At 38.6% G+C, this 20,090-nt stretch overlaps 1 protein-coding gene across 1 annotated transcript in view; it reads right to left on the bottom strand.

The window, feature by feature from the left end:
• Positions 1-4,548: 4,548 nt before the first annotated feature.
• itpr1b (inositol 1,4,5-trisphosphate receptor, type 1b) overlaps positions 4,549-20,090 on the bottom strand; it is an 83,271-nt gene continuing 67,729 nt past the window's right edge. Inside the window, exons 52-60 of the mRNA XM_083938360.1 lie at positions 18,929-19,104; positions 18,221-18,385; positions 17,378-17,567; positions 16,984-17,076; positions 15,947-16,095; positions 14,518-14,683; positions 12,537-12,697; positions 6,647-6,808; positions 4,549-5,016 (exon numbers count right to left, since the gene is read on the bottom strand). Coding sequence (XP_083794486.1) covers positions 4,930-5,016; positions 6,647-6,808; positions 12,537-12,697; positions 14,518-14,683; positions 15,947-16,095; positions 16,984-17,076; positions 17,378-17,567; positions 18,221-18,385; positions 18,929-19,104 — 1,349 coding nt within the window. The 3' untranslated portion in view covers positions 4,549-4,929. The remainder of the gene's footprint in view (positions 5,017-6,646; positions 6,809-12,536; positions 12,698-14,517; positions 14,684-15,946; positions 16,096-16,983; positions 17,077-17,377; positions 17,568-18,220; positions 18,386-18,928; positions 19,105-20,090) is intronic.

Here is a 20,090-nt window from a genome sequence, read left to right on the forward strand (position 1 = left end):
AGAGCTGGGTGGGTTTTGACTACGTGTTAAATAAACCCTGTGACTGCAGGCACGTCTCTAGGCTGGAGACACAGACTCGACACCGTCACATGAGCCTCACGTGTTGGACCGCGCTTTCAACTCACCCTCCCCGCGCCACACGAACACACACACACACACACACACACACACACACACACACACACACACACACACACACACACACACACACACAAACACACACACACACACACACACACACAACACACAAGCACCTCCTCCCCCTGTCCTGCTGCTGGAGTACAACAGAGTACAACCCATTTCTGTAGTACTCCTCCACTAGGGCTGAGTCTCGTGTACCACCATGCTCCGGCTCTCAGGGCAAACCGTGTTTGCAGAGGTGACCGTGTTTACAAAGACAGAAAGTAGAGCAACAGCTCCTTTGCCGATAGTTGAGAAGCGGTTAAATAAATATGCATTTAATAGCGGCATTTATGTTATATAACAACCTAACAATAATAGCTTGGAATAACTGGAAAATGCTGTGGCTTCTGAAGTGACGCACTTTAAGATAAAGCCTATATAGGACATGTATTTAATTATAGGCTATTTTTTGCATTGCAACAATACCACATGATGTTCGATAAGTGTAATAAGGTCACAAAACTCATCCTATGTCCCTGATTTTGTTTATAGAGTAGCCTCAAACCTTTGTCTGTTAGTGCCAGACTTATAATAATTAGTGGCCTAATAATTATATTAGCCCACACGATGTAAGTTGTTTTTATTAAGGTAATAACAGAACTACCCCATAACATACAACAGGCAAATCTTAAACTATATTTCCCATGATTTGTTAGTTGTTGTTGTTGTTGTTGTTTGTGTGTGTGTCCATTGTGTCTTTTAATATATTTCAGTGCTTCATTGCGGACTGCAGGGCAATCTTTTCTACTCTCTGCTTTTCACATTTCGTGGCCAGACATGTGTGACTTGGCCTGCGTGACGCCGTGTAATTTCATACTGTACCCGTTTATCCCGCTCGCTGTGTGGCACGTGCACGTGCAGTGGGATGTCAGCGGGGCGGTTTGTTTTCAACACACCGGCTGCTCAAGCCTTCTTTTGATAGTGTTAAACCTGCTTGAACCGGCAGCGGGATGTCACGTTGAGCTCCTCATGGCCATGGAGAGAGCCCCTGACGTCATGCACACAGACAACCGAGAATGCCCGACTGGTCGGTCGGTTGCTTTGGTTCCACCCGCCGACGTCCCGCAGCAGCCGGACTAAAGATAGAAACAGCTCCAAAACAACTGCCAGCCAGGAGACGAGGGAGGGGAATAGGGGTCTCTGTCAGAGTTTGTTCTAAATCCCGATAAGACCTTGAAGGAAATGAAAGTTTTCTGACACATATTCTACCTTTGTTGTTGTTCTGTGGAAATTAGTAGCCATGGGGAGTAATAATCCCATGTCTTTATAATTTGCTATTGCCACCTGCACCAATGCCATTTGGTGCAGGTGGGGTGGGGGGGGGGGGGGGGGGGGGGGGTACCCCGCAATTTCTGAAAAACATGACCCACCCAATAAAAATAGGCCTTCCCTGAATTATTCAAAATTGAACAAATGTATTGACAGACTTCACATTTTTCAATGATTGAAATGGTGGAAAAAATAATGTTTGACAGATATATTTCTGACTTCTCTTGTCTCCTCCACTACAATGCACATTAATTACACTGATGCTGCTGATCAGCAAACTTAAGAAAAGGGCTTCATAGTTTGATATTCATCCATATCAGTTAATCCTACATAAAGTAGTCTCAGACACTGGGAGAAAATTAACATGGTGAGAAAAACTGGGTCTGAGTAGATATTACATGCCCCAGACCCTTAAAATTATGATTTACTCATATAACAGTTAAGTAAGCAGCATACACTGTCGACAAAATTAAGATCACTTTTGTATCCCCCCCAATCCTTGCATCAGATCTGCACCCCTGGCCATAGTTGAAACGTCCTATTGTGGTGTTGTAGGACTTTTAAAGTATTTCATGTCATTGGTTCAATGCATCTAAAACCTTCGTCCCCAGTAGGCCTATTCGGCGGTGGTGGTGGAAGAAAGTAGCCTAATTTCAGTGAAAGCAAAAATAAATATTTAACTACAATAAAAGTAAAAGTCCAAAATTAAAATGTTTTAGCAAAATAGTCAGTCTATTAAAATGGTGTCAGTGGTATATTAATACATTTGATTTGATTAACATTATTACTAAGATGCAGCATACTTTTGTAATTGCTCAAGGTGGAGCTAATGTGAACTACTTCATATGTTCAGTACCCAGTTTATTATACTCAGTAGTTTAATTATAACTGCATATTTTAAAAATTTTAAAAACATATTTTTGTATGTAAAATAGGCTAGAAAGAACTGACTCAGAAATTTAGCTCATAAATAAATGTCACAACAGGAGTAACAAGTAGAATATTTTACTTTTTAATGTAATAGAAAAATAAAGTAGCATGGAGTGGGGATAGTTTACTCATTTAAAGTACAATCACCTAAAACTGCACTTTAATCACTTTCCACTACATTACCCATGTTCTTACTGTAACATATCAGCACAGTACTCAGTTTCAGCTACTGCAAAGATTAAAATGTACAGTAATAATTAATGTAAGCTAATTCTGCTGAAGCCCAGCTCATGAGTCCTTGAGTGGAGCTCAATTGTTGCACTGCAGCAACCTACATTTCAAAACTCAATATGTAAGGACAATATATTTGGCAATAATTAATAATTTGACAACCCCATATTGTCAGCAGATCTGACGTGAGTCAGTTTTTATTTATTTATTTTTTTACATTTCACTAAAGTTTAAATGTAAACTTGTGGAGAAAATACATTTTTGAAGAAAGTCATAAAGTTGTGAATAGGACTTTGGTGACACTTTTGGGATAAGCAGCATAGGCGTACTATTCTATTTATACTATAAGTATAATACACACAAACACAAAACAATGTCCTGCCTCTGAGTGGGATCATCATTGTCATTTACAAGGCATCCGTTTTTGCTGGACACATGGTATGAGACTGAGTAGAGCTTGACTTGACATATAGGAAACCCTTCAAGAAAGCCCCTGATTAATTAGGATGAAAGCAATTTAAAGCCACCGATTACACATATTCCACTCTAACACGCCAACATTCGCTGGTTCAAAAGATACATGTTCCCAGTTGACAGAGGCAGTTTCTCTGAAAGCCAAAAAATCAATTCAGGACATGATCGGAGCAGGAAAACACAGGCTGAAATGACTGTATTTGACTTATGGAACATATTGTACATTGTTAATAGGTGGCATCTATAGTTGTATACTTGAAGCGTGCTTATGGAATTTGATTTGAGTGATAATGTAAACTATTGCCGATAAAAATGGACTAAAAAATATATTATATATCTCTTCTCATGATATGATAGTGGCAATGTGATTTATTCTTCATCGAGTGTACATCTTCTCAAACCTTTACTGATCAGTCTCTTCCAAACATATCACTGTGAAAAATAAACCAAATTTAAATACAATTAAAAGAGGAATGTGTCTGAACACATAATTATTCCAACTTCATGGGCAACAGTGAACTAGGGTGCATAAATAAAATAAAGCATAATGGTCAACTTTATATTTCTAATAATAACCCTATACTATAACCTCCACAATAAACAAAACACGCAAAGGATAATTACATCAATTTTAATAAATAATTCTACTTTAATATACAAATTGACAGTGCTTAGATTTTTAGTTAATCTTAACATTCATGAGTAAGAGTTTTTTTCTTCATCTCATTTTTCTATACAAAACCAAAGATAAGCAACAACCTTTATGTACACATAGTAGTCAAAAAAAGATAAATCTAACAGTAGCTTGAAAACCAACTAATACATTTTTAGTGACAATTAACATAAAACTGTCTGCACAAGCAGCAAACATGTATCAGACTTTTAACAAAGACAAAAACAGGCACAAATGGAACATGTTTGCTGCAAAACATGGAATTATGCTAATGACGTTTATTACAGTAAAATACTCCTGAGCAAATTGTAATAGCATAAGTGATATTAAATATACATTACACAATATATCTGACAGACAAGTCAAACAATCTAAATGTCCTCTAAATCCCAATTAAATAAGAGCAAATTTATCATAAAATAAGTTAGCACTGAAATAGGACACCATTGGATTCACACAGGTGAAAGAAAACTATTTGTATTGCTCTCACACAATACACTATCTCTATAGAGTGCAGCTGAGCCGACACTCAAGAAGTATGCACATTATCAAGAAATAAAAGGTAAAATTTAGGATTCCAGCTTATTAAATATTATCTTTATATTTGCGTAAATAACTCTACTACTCCCTTTTCCCTATTTAACCCAGAGACAAACAAATAATTGGCCCAAGCTTATAAATAAGACATGATTGATGGAACTTAAATCCACACACCAACAAGGTTGCATATTTAAGTTAATATATTGCACAACATACAAAAATAAGACATTTAATACTGCTTGTTATGCCATAAATATAAAACATGAAAAGAAATAAAACAAAATAACAAACGTGTCTAATTCCTCCTGTCCAGTTGGCTATTATCATGTTTCAAGTTCAATCAGTAAAGGCCATGTTGGAAAATCCAATTTATTTCTACATAGAAAACATTTGGCACCGATTCCAACTGGACTGAACAGAACGAGGGGGGTGAGTGTTACTGTTAAGAGTAACACGTGCGTGGGGTAGAGCTACACATCGCCTTATGACAACCTATGTTACAGTGTTTCCCTACCGTTATAAATACACTCAGTGCAGTGTACATCATGTGCAATCTGTGAGTGAGGAATGCACACTCTGTCCAGACACACAGCCGATGCTGAGATGCCTCAGGGCCGTGTCACTTGACCTTATGCAGGCTGCTGGGGGTTGACGTTCATGTGCTGAGGGTGTCCCAAGAGGCCAATCCGCTGCTTTTGCTTCCTCTGTTCTGTCATCTGAAGAGCACAGAAAAAAAAGATTTTTAAAAAATCCTTCCACCTCTGTTGGTACACAGATTCTCTTCCACTGAATATTCTGGCAGTCATGGTCTATTCTTCACTGATTCATTCTTTCACGCCACTTTACAGAAACGAACAAATGCTGCACAAACTCTGCACACATGCTGAACTGAAACAGATTCTTTTGAAATCCTGCCAGTCTTGTCATCCACATTGACACTGACGAAAGCAGCAGAATACAAACTACTAATACTGAAACTCAGAAAAGAAATTTCAGAGATCAAGCAAAGTACATGAGTCATTACACAGGTGCTAACCTTTATAGCAGCCGGAGCAAGAATGGTTTTTCTGCCAAGAATTGACTTTATTTAACATAAGGGAGCAATTTGCACCTCAGCACTGAAACGTAACAATATTAAAAGTGAGAAGACAAAGTGGTCTTGTAATGAGTGTTACAGGAGCAATAATTCTGTGTAGAGGGACGTGTTGGAGAAAATATCATTAAAACACATCAAGTAGACAATCTAAACTCAGTAAGCAGAAAAATGCCTTTTTTAAAAAAACAACCTATAATGGTAAGCCTGTGAATGTTCTCATTCGTCCAGGTCATCGTTATCCTCAAAGCAATTTCAGTCAAAAACAACTGGACTGGTTGTTTGTCTAGGAAGACAAGACAGACAAACAACCAGTCCAGTTGTTTTTGACTGAAATTGCTTTGAGGATAACCTATAATGGTCGAACTCAGCCAACTTCACAGAGAACGCTTGCAGCACATATTTCCTATTTGTGCTCTACTCTGAATAAATGCTTGTTTCGTCCAGAGAATAATGAACATTCAAATCAATGCACTGACACTTTTACATGTCAACACAACCGTACTTTTTGAATTGCTTCTTAATAAGGTATGTCAAAACAGGTCTTGACAAAAGTCAAATTTGGACTCAAATGTTACCAATGCCATTGTGCCCTTCACAGCTTGCAACAACACAACAATCATTTCCCCCTGTCTGGGTCAAAATGTCTTAGTAACATTCACTTCCTCATAGATAGTTCTCATTTCAAGCGTAAAGCCATTTTTACTATTCTGTTTACTAGAAACAATGGATTGCAACAGTTGTGCAATTGAAGCCTCATTTGACTTTACACATCAGCAGAATAGATTATTGCACAACTTTGAAGCTCTTAAGTCTATGTGTATATAGAGAAATATATATTTTTTTAAGTTATATTCACATTATCACAGAATAACTATCCCACTAACCAGACTAATGAAATTATTTAGAAGGAAATCGCGTCATTAATCCTGTGCTCTTCGAAATATTGACGAAGGCTTTATCCAGTAAATACATCAATCCAAAAAAAAACAACCAATTGAAAGAACTAAAACACGATTAAGGGCCATGTGTGCTGTGTTGTGAAATATGACTCACCACCTTTTGCTTTTAGTAAGCTCCGCATCTAAAGGGCAAAGAGTGGCAAACAAATAAACCTCGAGCAACATCTTCTGTCCGCATTTTTAAGAAACGTGTCCTTAACTCATTTTGCTTTCCCCACGACAAAGTCAGAGACATCAAAGTCGTTGTCTCTGTCAGTGTCTCTGTCAGTGTCTCTGTTTAGTTTAACCAACCTGTTCTTTGAGCTCTGTCAGCTGGCCTGACAGGTTGGACACTAGTTTCATGGTGGATTCCAGTTTCTCCTGCAGGTTTCTGATCTCATTCTGCTCCCCGTCTGCATCGCTGCTGACCAAGGACATGGCCCGCATTCGTGGAAACCAGTCCAAGTTGTGCTCCTGGTAATCACAAATCTGAATGGTTAAGGCCAGTATATCAACACATTTAAACTGATTTCTTTACAACGTTCTTTAAAGGTCTTTCTTAAATCTGCTGCAATTTTCTTAGAAGATACTATTGTTCTAATATCAACACAATTCTGTAAAAAACTTCAAACAAAATGAAAAATGCTTGACACATTACAAAACAAATGGCATCGATTGTGAATAATGGCCAAGTCCTATTTGATTAGGGTTTTTTACCGTAGGCCCTGTTCTGTCTCTTTGGCTGTGTGCCGTGATTTGAAACTCTAAATGCAGAATCAAACTAATCATGAGGGATTTTCCATAATACAATCACATGGGATATGAAGCCATGCTGGAAATCACTCAGAAAAGGTTCACTTGTCGGTGACTTGTTTCCATCACGTTTAGTCTTACCATACACACAACACAACTTAGATATACTGTAGCTGTAAACTACAATGGAGAAAGAAGCATCCTCATTTGATTTCACATAGATAGCCTCACATGTAGTGCTGAGATAAACACACAGCTTTTAAATGCTACTGTGAGCCACACACAAGAACTCTTGGCTGTTTCACCAAGTGCTGAAATCAAGTATACTAGCCACAGTAGATGAAGTTGAGGGACTGACCTGATGTTTTAGTTGGACTTTCTGCAGTTTTCCTGCATGTGTAATGGTGTTATTTTAAAGTGTGGGATGGAGAGTTACATTTGTTTAACGGAAGTATAGTACTAATGAAATATTGGCTGTAGCTGTGATTTTTACTGAGATATGAATGGCGCCTTAGTAAATTCCTACTGGCACTCTTGTGTCAGCAACAACCAAGAACATTAAATTATGCTTAATGAGTAGATTTAAAAAAAAATCCCCTTTCAAGAACAAAAAGACAGTTTTACATAGTTTAATATGTGGCTTAATTCAAATAGATGTGATTATTGGTTGAATTTTAATGTATGTTTTATATATTATGTAATTAAGAAAAAAAAACAGTCTGTTAAAGTTATAATCCATAAGATTTTCATACTGTTTGTGATTTGTATTCTGGATATGTTTTTTTAGCAATAGCCATTTAATGTATTTCCATCTAGTAATTGCATCTCTACATAGTAATTCATACGGTTTTCTGGCAGAGTCCGCCATTCCTGCGCTGGATTAAAATCTTCCTCCACACGTACAAGGGACTCAGAAGAAGCAATGATAACATGTAATGCAACAGTTACATTGATATCTTCCTGACATTCTGAACTGTTCACTCTCTCAATGCTGTATCAGTGCTGTAGGAAGTTACTCCTAATGCAAACCCAGTTTAATTTCCTTTTTTTGGCATAGGGTGGAAGCTGCCAACCCTAAAAAGCAACCCCTCAAACTGTCTGTGCCTGCTTCTGTTTGTCACGGAGGTTAGCGCAATTGTTTACTGCCCCCAGCATACTAGGACCTGTAGTATTAAACTTTACTTGCTGATACCACCAGTAACCACAAGTGTCTCCATATCAACCAGAACATAAAAACTTTTGGTTAAAAAACATATTATTATTTTGTTTAATCATTATTTATTCAATTTCATTCATTAGTTATTATTAAAAGAAAGATGACAACAAACGCTTTCTTTTTTTTACTTGGAAAATAAAACTAGTACCTATAGTATTATAAAGCATGTGAACATAAACAAAATCGATTTAATGTAAATTTAATGCACTTTACTTGTATACATACTTGAATGCAGAAATGGCAGCGGCATGAAACCCAGAAGCCACCTCAGGGTTTTCTGAGTTCAAACAGGACTTACGGCCACTTGGCAGCATTCTTTCACGCCTCTATCTCCTCTGGCACTTGACCAACACATACCATTGTTATTCTGTGCTGTCTGAACCTGCTTCCAAATAAACCACAGTCATGGGAACACATTTATGTTTGAATCTTCACACACATCCAATGTATCTATCATGTGTCCACTATCAGCATAACCATGAGTCCTAATGCAGCATGAATGAAAAGCGAGGATGCTGCGTAGCCGCTGAGCTCACTGGCTAGAAACAGTGCAGTGCAACAGAACTGGTCTGGAAAAGTCCCGTAGATTTCAGTGGTTGATTTGGATGCGTGGGGGTGAGTGAGGTGGCCATCAGAACCACAAAACAGTCTTGGGTCATACGGCAGCTTAAGGGGAATCACACAACACTAAGATAATGAGAAGCACACACTCATTCTGAGAGGAGGAGACGACTGCTGCGAGCAAGTTCCACTTCCTGAATGTAAAGAGACAGGCTGTGTTTACCTTATTCCCCTGTCCACCCCTGCAGACATACACTAACTATATCTAAACACAGCTCACACGTTTTTCAGTATACTTGTTTATTCTAATGAATACATATTTATGTTCCTGCAATATTTGTTACATGTGAAATAAGTTAAGACTGTGCAGTTTCTATCCCTGCAGTGTTTTATTTTATCCAACAAGTGTTTCTATTAGACAATAAATAATTTCAGATCTCATACTTAAAAAAAACAATTCTGTCAACACTTTCCCACCTTCAGTTCTGCTCATATATGTGGTGAACAAAGTATGAACTCAACATGAGGTCATTTCCCCATTTCTGGATCCTGCCTGCCGGCCAAATGCACACGTGTGTGTGTTTGTTTGACGACATTGTCAACAGCGGCATTGCCCTTTTTCCATCCCCAGTGTTTACAAATGAAAGCACTTCCAGTAAACTGAGAAGTGCAGCCCCGACTTCAGACTCTACATCACGTTGGTTCAATGGAAATGACGGAAGTACATTTTTCATTATTAAAACCGCATGGCCATGAGAGAGAAACAGGATGCTGTGTGGTTAAAACAGCAACAGAAAACGTCACAGTCATGCCACAAGCCACCTGACGAGCTGACAAGCCACTCAGTCAACAAATATGTAAATAAATGACAAAAAAATCTCACACATCCAAACAAACATAGACAAATATGATTTCAGCATATGCTACACTCCAAAGTTTTATATAGTTTTTGAATGTTTTTGCAGCAGCTTGCGGAGCTGGGGCAGCCTGCAGTGTTGAATGCATTAAGAATGAGGGCAGTGAGTGTGAGCCAAGCATCCTCTTTTTACACCTTAGAGGTGACACTTCACTCAGAGCCCTCCACAATTGACGTCAGTCCCAGTCATTGTTAGAGTGATCTGACTTCTACACCCTCTTCTGTCCTGTTGTTTCTTCCACAATACTTCAGCATCAAATAAATCGAGTGGGTGGGTAAGACGCAATACAGATTGAAGGAGCTGGGCCTAAAATCATTTTCTATAAATAATGTAATGTTTATTAGACTGCAGTAAACCCAACTGCAAGATCTAACGACAGAAATAATGATAGGGGCTTATAACCAAAATTCATTTTTACCACAACACAATACAAATAGTAATTAATTATTCCCAAATAGATTTTTTTACAAGTATTTTTTTTCTTTTTACAGTATTTTGTTCATTGATTTCTACATTAATTATGCGGTATGAAACTTTGTAGGTTTTTTCATTACTCAACGATATGCTTCAGATAGTGTGGGTCAGATAAAATGTAAATATAAACATGTCCAATAAGTGAACTATAACAAAAACCATACAACCTATATAACCACAAAATATAACAATGTAAACTTTGAATATGAGAAATAATAAACTTGACAATTAATTAAATTAGTCACAAATGCTACTGCTCGATTAAATTAGAAATAAGTGTGAGGAATGTGTCTTGATTGACAGCAAAAATTGTTGTAAAAACATTTCCATTAAGAATGACAAAATATGAGGCAATATATCATTGTGATTTTTCCCCCTGTTCCAGTTCAACTGTATTTTTTATGGTACAAAAACAACTAGGAATGTTTGAAGTCTGCACACCTAATGAATCTTAAATTCAGTTTATTTAGAAATTGCATTTTTGCATGCACTTTATGTTTTTTAATATTTACAAAATAAAATTGATAACTGTTGCATGTCATTCCTCTCTTTCCATACTTATCCTGTCTGTATCTCTGCTATCACTACAAAATATAACAAAATAACAATCTAAGGAAGAAAAATTTTCGTAGACGAATCAGCCAACAAGACCCTGCATCACACGCTTGCATGTGAAGTGTTGTGCCTTCTGTTCTCTGCTCAGCCAGCCCCTTAAACCCACTGGTCAGAACAAAACCTTAACAAAGTCATTTTGGCTCAGTGGGGTTTAAGGTTAATGGGAGAGAGGATGGGGGTTAATCCCAAATCAGGTGGTTCCTCACAAGACTGAGTGTAACAGATCAAGGCAAAAAGGCAGTGAAGTGTGCTAAATGGTATCTAATTAGAAACTATGTCAGAAACTGACAGCAGCACAAGTGCGTCAAGGAAGCAACCACTTCAGAAGAAGGGGCTTTCCTCTGGCAGTTAAAAAAGCTTTGTAATTACTCTCAGGCTATGAGTATGAAGCAACAATCAAAATAAAAAATCTATTTTCTTTGCGTTTTTTAAAATGACAATTTTCCACGGAGTTTCATCTGGTTGCATGAACTGTGACATAAAACGCCGGATTTGATGGACCCATCTGTATCCATCGCTCGTTTAGTATTTGTAACGCTATGTTAACGATAATACAATCTTAGCTTGAACTTCTTTTTTGATTTCATTGAAACATTTTTTTATCAATATAAAAAATACCTACAAAGTATAATGCACACCCACACACACAACCACACATACACACACACACATATACATATATATATATATATATATACACACATATATGTAATAAATACAACTATTTGTTGTTATTTTTTTGTGATAGACACAAAAAAATAAAAGAAATGACAAACAGTTATAAATGTTTTTTGACGATTCAATAACACATATATTTTTTGTTATTTCTTTTCTTTTTTGTGTATACATTTATGCACAACATGTGTGCTAAACACATGCCCTAACATTTGGTATATAAATACAAAAAAAGAAAAGAAATAACAACAAATAATTATAAATAATTTTTGACTCCATAACTATTTGAATATAGTTTTTAAAGGAACTGCTGCGTAACAAAAACCATGAAGCTACCTGCCTATCATCAGGTCATGTGCAGAGTAAAACCTGTGTGTTGAATGATTAAAGCAAGGCATGACTTTTGGGGGATTAACACATTTTATGCCAATGGCAGACTGTCTGAATGTTAATTCTCCATTCACAAAGCTTACTGATGTGATAATACTTTGGATGGATTCAAGGTCACGGAGGCAGGGATTACATAATGCAGTCCTGGGACTCTGGGACAGATGAGGTGAAAAAAATATTGCCTGTCGCTGGTGCAGAGAAATAAAAAGGCTGCAGTAATTAACTCTGTCCAAACCATATAAACCTGATCGCTGGAGTCACAGCGCCTACGTTGTTGTTTAGGAGTGAAGGTTAACCTCAGTTAAGACCACAGCGGCAGCTGATACAGTGTTGCACGGCACTTCTGCATGTGTAGTCTCTGAAGCACATGAATTGTTACCTGCGGTAGCAAACAAGTTAGGACAGAGTTTTATTTTGAAAGGAGGGGGGCTCGAAGAATTTATGTTTTTTTTCACAGCACGTATATTATGTTTATCCGTAACATGACTTTAACTGAGTTTGCCTAAACTAGGCCTTGCTGTATAGATTTGAAGGTTTTGATTGTATTTGGGACTTTTAAACATTCAAAAAGCAACACGCATGCATGTGACAACATCCTTACCCTTATCATTTCGGCAACATAGCTCTCCGGGCCAGTGTACTCTGTGGAATCCTTCACCTTCACCAGGACGATGAAGAACAAGTAGTGCCACATGTTGTGCTCGACTTTGATGTGTTCTTCAAAGGTAACTGTCTTATTGTCAAACTTGTCTCTCTCCAATCCTAAAAATGAAAGGACACAATCCCAAATGCAACACACACACACACACACACACACACACACACACACACACACACACACACACACACACACACACACACACACACACACACACACACACACACACACACACACACACACACACACACACACACACACACACACACACACACACACACACACACACACACACACACACACACACACACACACACACACACACACACACACACACACACACACACACACACACACACACACACACACCTCATTATTTTGGAAGAGTAAAAAAATACACTGTGTGGCAACATGACATTCTTGTGATCTAAATGAGGATGACTGACTGAAAAAAACAAGAGGAAATGGGTCACAAGGGAATGGACAGACAAAACAGGTCAGGTGAAATATGCTAAAAATGTTCATGTATTGTTTATCACACCCAATCCCTGTAATCCAAGGTCATTCATTCACTGCATTTGCAAACGTGTTGCCCAACACAAAGCAGTACGAATTACCAGAACTGACCAATGATTGCTCAGATGCAATGCCACTAACTGACTGTTTAGTGACAGATTAGGCCAGTGTCTGAGTGAGTGTACAGTCTAACATGGTCAAGACCCAAATGGCAAAAGGAGGAAGCACCCCGCCTCCACAGCAGTACCTGCCATGACTAACCATTCATTCTAGGAAGCTGAGGCGTTTCATTGTTAATACTACCCAGAAAAACAGCCCCCATGTTGCACAGTAGGCATGATGCGAGGCTGCAAAACAGCAGTCATACTCATACAAGAGCAGGCTTACAGCAGACCACTTGTTTGATTTGTCTTGATTCCGATAATCTGCAAACCTCGGCATTCACACCTGCTGATTGCACAACAGATGCTTTATAGCAGTGTGTCAAGTATCTATTGCAGCTTCGACTCTGCACGGCATTTCCGCCTTATTTATTTGAGTACGAGTACCGCAATGATGGGAAAAAGAAAGGAAAAGATGTGTCAAAGGTCATGAGTCACATTCTCGTAATGTTGACATACCATAGTGTGTGTCTTTAACTGCCGAGTAGGCAGAATGCCATGGTAAAAAAAAAAAAGTGACTAAGAGCATGTTCACACCAGCCTTGTTTAGTCTGTTTGAACCTAACCCTAGAGCATTTAGCTCCTTGGTGCGATCCGTTTGGGCTATTGTGAATGTTGGACTCACTGTTGCAGACCAAACAACTGTTCTCTGGTCTCTGGACTGCTGTTAAGTGAAATCTGTAATAATTGTTTTTTGGTGCAAACACCATTCAAATCAAACACAGGAAGCATACCATTTTATGTGTCATTTCATTGGTTAAAGACGTTTTCTTTACCTGTTATGGTGACTGGTGATCTATTATTTGTACAATTGCTACCAAAATGTCGAGTTGGAGCGGACAGCTATCTTACACGACCGTCTGATGGCAAGGGGTATTCCTCGAAATGCCTGCATTATTGAATAATTTAAAACCCTCTGTTTAATCTGCAGCCCTCTAAAGTCTGCTGATATGTGCTCCAGATCAACAACAACATAAACAGACACTGACGGGGATCCATTATGTATGATATCATGGTAGAAGTTTTCACCAACTGTATGACCAATCATTTAAATTAAATTTCCACCACATGACATTAGTTCACAATTTCTGGACTCTTGCCTTTGTGAACGCAACCTCGACCAGTTGGAAAATTTAAACAATGTATCATATTAGTTAGGTTCTGCAACTGAACCTTTAGGTGTGAACTAATTTTACAACATCACCATGCAATACAACATTGAAATGCATCTTCATTTATTTCCTCACCGCAAATAAAACATGTTGTCTTCAGGATTTCCTCTTTTTTCTGCTTCTCACTCCTTAGGTCAGCAAATGTGTCGATGATGACACCAAAGATGAGGTTGAGGACAATAATGATCACCATGAAGAAGAAGAGCAGGTCGTAGATCACCCTGGCTGCAAAAAGAGGCTCCTGTTGAAGCAGAACGGGAGAAAGAACAAGCAATATCAGCTGGTGTCACACTGGGAATGTCATTGTCACAGTGGGAATATGTGCCCAATTTAGAAATTCAATGCAAAGTACTTGCAGAGAGCTTGAATCACCATGCTATTTAACTATTACTCAAATATTCACAAACATACATTTACAAGTTTGCAGTTTCTAATGGTTCAGATTTGACTAGGAAACACTTCTAGTAATTCTTTTTTAATTAAAGACTAAGAGCAAAATAGATTTGCAGATATGCCAACAAAGCTGCATATTGATCAAAATGAATAAAGATGAAATATTATAGAACTTGTTGATAATATTGGAAAAGACAGATATTTAGATGTTGAAATCATTTTAGGAGAACAAAGGGACATCCGTTAGTCATATTTACTAGTATTATTATTATTACTAATTATTTATTAATAATACGTATTCAAGAATTAAGAGTACAAGCTCATCCATCACGTATATAGACACTGATATGTTGAGCTATTTAAAACTCAGAAAAGAATATTAGAAATTATTCTAAATTTAACATTTGAGCTGTTAAATGTCAAATTTAATTGCTAAAATTTATCAGATGTCCAGTTTTATTTTAAACTAGAGGGTTTATGGAAATATTGAGCCCACATATACGTAAAATGTTACCGCTGTCAGTGAGATAACAGACTGGAGTGACTCAGTGGCCTCTTTGCATACAGGGCTATGTATATATGAGACATGCTTGTGTGTCAAACACAACCCGACACAATGGAAAACAGCATATGAATGTTAATGTAACTGAGGTGTACACAAGCATGTATGCGTCATGCCCTCTCTATGGGTAAAGCTGCAGGTTTAACATGTTTTGGTCATGTACAAGCTTCCGTTTATCCTGGATTAGTACCATTAATGCTTTTTCTGGCATGTTTAAAGTTATTAAAGTCCTCTATGCAACTCTTTGACCTTGTTTAATTCTTGATATCATTTCTGCATCCATTTTAACTTATTTCGATTTATGTTTTATATACTGCATCCTGTGTGTGTGGTAAGACATTGTGCAAGCATGTGATGTGTATTGCATTTTGTTAATGAGTGGTAAAATGTCCAAGTTCACTATAATCCAGTTGACTGTAGAGTACAATTTTAAAGCTGAAATGGGGAGATGGTATCATTCTGGAAATGTAATGATACTATTCTTTAAACTCTTAATCTAAACTTAAGTTGGGTGCAATTTATTCCTTGTTGTTGTTCTGTGCTTTGTACCTCTTTGGATGGCTTTCGCAGGACATCCCCAACACCTCCTCCACTCCTGAGGCCGTGACTCAATACTGTGACAATGCACATGAGCAAGGAGTCACATGATCTCTCCTTGTCCTCAATGACCACTGCAGAGGGCTGGATGGCAAGGGAAGCTACGGAGACACACCCAAAGTGTCAGTTAGTCTTTCTTGTATAGGCTAAATGCAAAACTAGGTCTGCTCTGTCAGCTGCATTGCTACTACCAGTCAACAGTGCCTTTTAAACTAAATCCATAAAGAGAAGAGGCTTCTCAGATAACAGCTACGCACAAAAGAGAATATTTTTTATCCAGTATACAACCAGCACTATATATGCATGTTAACCTTCATTTCATAATACATACAATCAGCCACATTTAGGGGTGTCTATAAGGACATATCTATGTCTATAAGGTCTGGGAATTTTCTCAACTATCCACAAAAATAAGTCACCAGACTTCCATTAATTAGATGGTCCATCAGCAGCCAATAGGGAAGGCTAGATGAGGTCATGCCAGTGTGAGGATTTTACATGGTTGGCTGATTGATTTGAAAGCGGGTGTGACTGGAGGTTTTTCTCATCAAGGTCAGTAGGTTTGCAAGAACTCTTTGTCTGCTGTGAGAAGCTCTCTGCACCATCACTGGGTGCACCCATTGACCTGCTTGTACCTCATGGCAATTAATCCCTGACCTTCCAATCTTAGACCCCTACATCAGGTCTTAGGTGCGTCTAAACCCCTGGTGTTTCACCCAGCTCCCTGAAAGCCTCCAGTTTGCCCAACCAGGTTTAATCCCATGACCACCCGGCCGCCCAGGCTTACAGCTCAGTGGGAGGAATGTCCTCAGTTCGTCGTCTGCAAGGACATAATGACCTTCACATATTCACACATACAAGCTTGAACTTACACAGACAGACAGGCGTAAGCACACAGTCACAAACCTGGGAACCTCTTGAGAGACATGCATGCGCAAACACGTGAATTTAAACCTTAAAAGAACCCTACAACCCCAAACTCAACCTACCATCCATCACAGCCTCTGTCGAACAGTTCTCCCCATTCTCTTTCTGGCACACTCCACCAGAGAAGAACTCTCCCACCATACTGGCTCCGTGCTCTAATCAAACATAAAAAACTTTATGCAACTGCATAATTTGTATTTACAATTTATAGAATTAGGTTTTCACAATTCATATCAATGGTGACATCCTTCATCCAAGATTGAGCACACACTTTTTTTTATTCTTTAGCTTTACTTTGATTACATGTATTTTCACACGAAACCAGTGTGTGAGTGGTCGTGTGTGTGCTGCAGAAAAACATTCAATAATTCAGTTTCTTGACTTTTGGTCAAAGATGACAAGGTATTTATTTTGCTCCTGCTAAGGGAGTGAGAAGAAATCTGTATTTCAACGTACCTAGTGTTTTGTTGGGTATCCTGTCGACAGCCAAAATGAAATCGTCTTTGAAGAAGATATAGCCCACAATGGAGAAGAGGTAGACGAGAATAAGAGCCAGCACGGCTGTCAGCACAATGGAGCGACCATTACGGGTCACACTCTTTATTACGTTCAGCAAGGTCTCTTCTCGGTAAACCAGATCAAAGAGCTGGAAAGAGTAAGGATTCAGAGATTTGTAAAGAGTTTGTACAGTCTGTGTGCGCGTAAAATTTTCCTGCCTTTATTGAAATCTCCTTGCCACTATCTCATGGTTAAATGATGTTGCAGTATAATTTGTGAACCTTTATGACCAATCAAACAGCATCTGAGGCACACTCACACTTGGCCCAGATGATCCTTGCCGTCCTTTAGCCTGGCCCAGGGTCGCTTGCACTCAAATGACTAGAAATTATCCAGGTCTCAGCTTGATTGCTTTTTGCTGATATGTCATCACCCCTTAGAGATTTTCTTTCGCTCATACATGTGTGCATGCTTGTGCTTGTACATGTGCAATCGTGCTTTACTAAAGCCCAGGCATGGAACAGTTGTACTCACACTGGTCAAACGAACTAGACTTGGGTCATGAACTGTTCTTGGGCATGGTACGAATGGTAAGTGTGGGTAGATCCTAAGTCCCATTTTTATTTCATCTTTCTGTGTTATAGTGCAAATTAACAATGTACGCTATACTTTCTTTATTTTTATTCAAGATAAGTTGGGCATTGTCTTTAGTATACCACCTAGGGGAGGGTGTGTGTATATCCATGTGTGTTCATGTGTACTATATATGGTTAAGATTATGTGTTGTGTGAGCTCACGTACCAGTAAGCTGTAAAAGAAGACATGAACAAAGACTCCCAGGCTGCAGATAATCAAGTAGAGCAGGTGGTACAGGAACTCCACATCCATGATCATGGCTATGTAGCCACGTGTGAAGGTTCCACGGTTCCCAACGAAGCTCGTCAGGAAGATCACCTTATTACATAACTGGAGAACAATGGACATCAGAGAGACGACATGTGGAGACAGTAGGCATGTCATGATAGTGCACAGAATGTTCAAACTATGAAGTTTACATGTCAGTATTAATCGAGTATTAAGGATTTAGGTAGGGTAGGATTTTTTAATGCTTATTGGTCAGACCACGAGAAATAAAGTGTATGTGGTTGATTGTCAGAGTGGTGTGGAACCTCATGCATCAACAGATAATTTAGCTATGAGTGACATTTCTATTAGCAGCTGTAATGCTACTTCAATTGTTAAACCGGTGTGTCTACACGTCCACTGGAACGTGATGTAGCAGAATGCTTCATGTTGCGCAACGCTACTGGGAGTCGCTGTGTTCTTGCACTGTGCACATGCAAATCCTATATCAACATGTTTAATGTTTTGTTAATGTTTGGCATGTAACTAGGCCATTTGCCAAGGTCAATTCCGGTCAACGATTTCCTGGGTAATAAAGCATATCTAAATGTGATACTGCATGTAAGTTCTGCTCATCGCTTTCTAAACACACTGATACACACTTACATTAAAACCCCCCAGCAGGAGCAATGTGGGCTCCAGGCCTACAGAGAAGATCAGGCGCAGGATGGTGGAAGCAATGAGTGCCCTGATACCATGAGGTTGAGGCAATATGATGACAATAGCCAGAGAAACCAGCATGGCCATCCACAGCAGGGCAGACAGATGGGGCTCCAGGGTACCTGAGGATAAAGGAGGTCACATCAGGTAAAGTGTGATCCTTTCCATTCAGTCAATATTGATGTAGCTTTAGTGAAATGAGTGTACTGTGTATGGCTTAAGCATGAGAAATAAAAATCCTATAAAAAAACTACTTAGGTGTTTTTTCTTCTAAAAATGCAACTCTAAATCCCGACAGCTTCGCTCCAGTTTCTCTTCTTAGCACAATCAGAATGAATTGTGGCATCAACATGTATGCACAGTTTAAGAGTTGCAGTAAAAAAAAGCTAAGCATGCTCGCTGTTTTCAGTAAGGCCTTCTTTTTAAATTGATTTCACATGTTTTTTTTCCATGACAAGATTGTGACCTTTGAGCTCACCACAACTACAAACACACAACTTTTAATAACACTTTTTGTCATTACATGCTATCATGAAGTTTTTGGTTGTAATTGTTTAGTATAAGCAGAGGTCTTTGCCTCTCTCTATGTGTGCATATGTTGGTTTTTACACAGTTATGTGTTCCACATTAATCATTGCAGGTCAGAAAAGTATTATCATGAGCTAACCAGACAGTAACTCAGTGTAATTCCCCTGTTTACACACAAACGCATCACAAACGTATCAAACTGAAAAGGTCGGTCAGGGTTTTCTTTTCACTAAAGCACCAAGAACGGCACTCTGATCGTCTCACTCCATCACTCCCTTTTGAGGCCTCCTTATTCACACTGTGTACAGATCATATGACAGGTACTTGTTACATAACCCCCGGTTGTCTAAAAATACTTTTGGCTCCAGCTTAAATCATTTGGGATGGTCCTGGGCACTGCATCGTAACATGCTGCCTGGGCGCTCGGACTTGGCAGCAAACACAGACACAGCAGGTTAGACGTCATACACCTACTCTAAGACCATTCTTCTCTCTTACTTACTTACTCTGCAGCTATAAGAAGTTAGAGACACTAGCCTTTACGTTAAACCACTAGAACCACTTCCACATAGTCAGTTCT

The sequence above is a fragment of the Echiichthys vipera genome, assembly GCF_963691815.1.
Source record: "Echiichthys vipera genome assembly, chromosome: X".
NCBI classification, from domain to species: Eukaryota; Metazoa; Chordata; class Actinopteri; order Perciformes; family Trachinidae; genus Echiichthys; species Echiichthys vipera.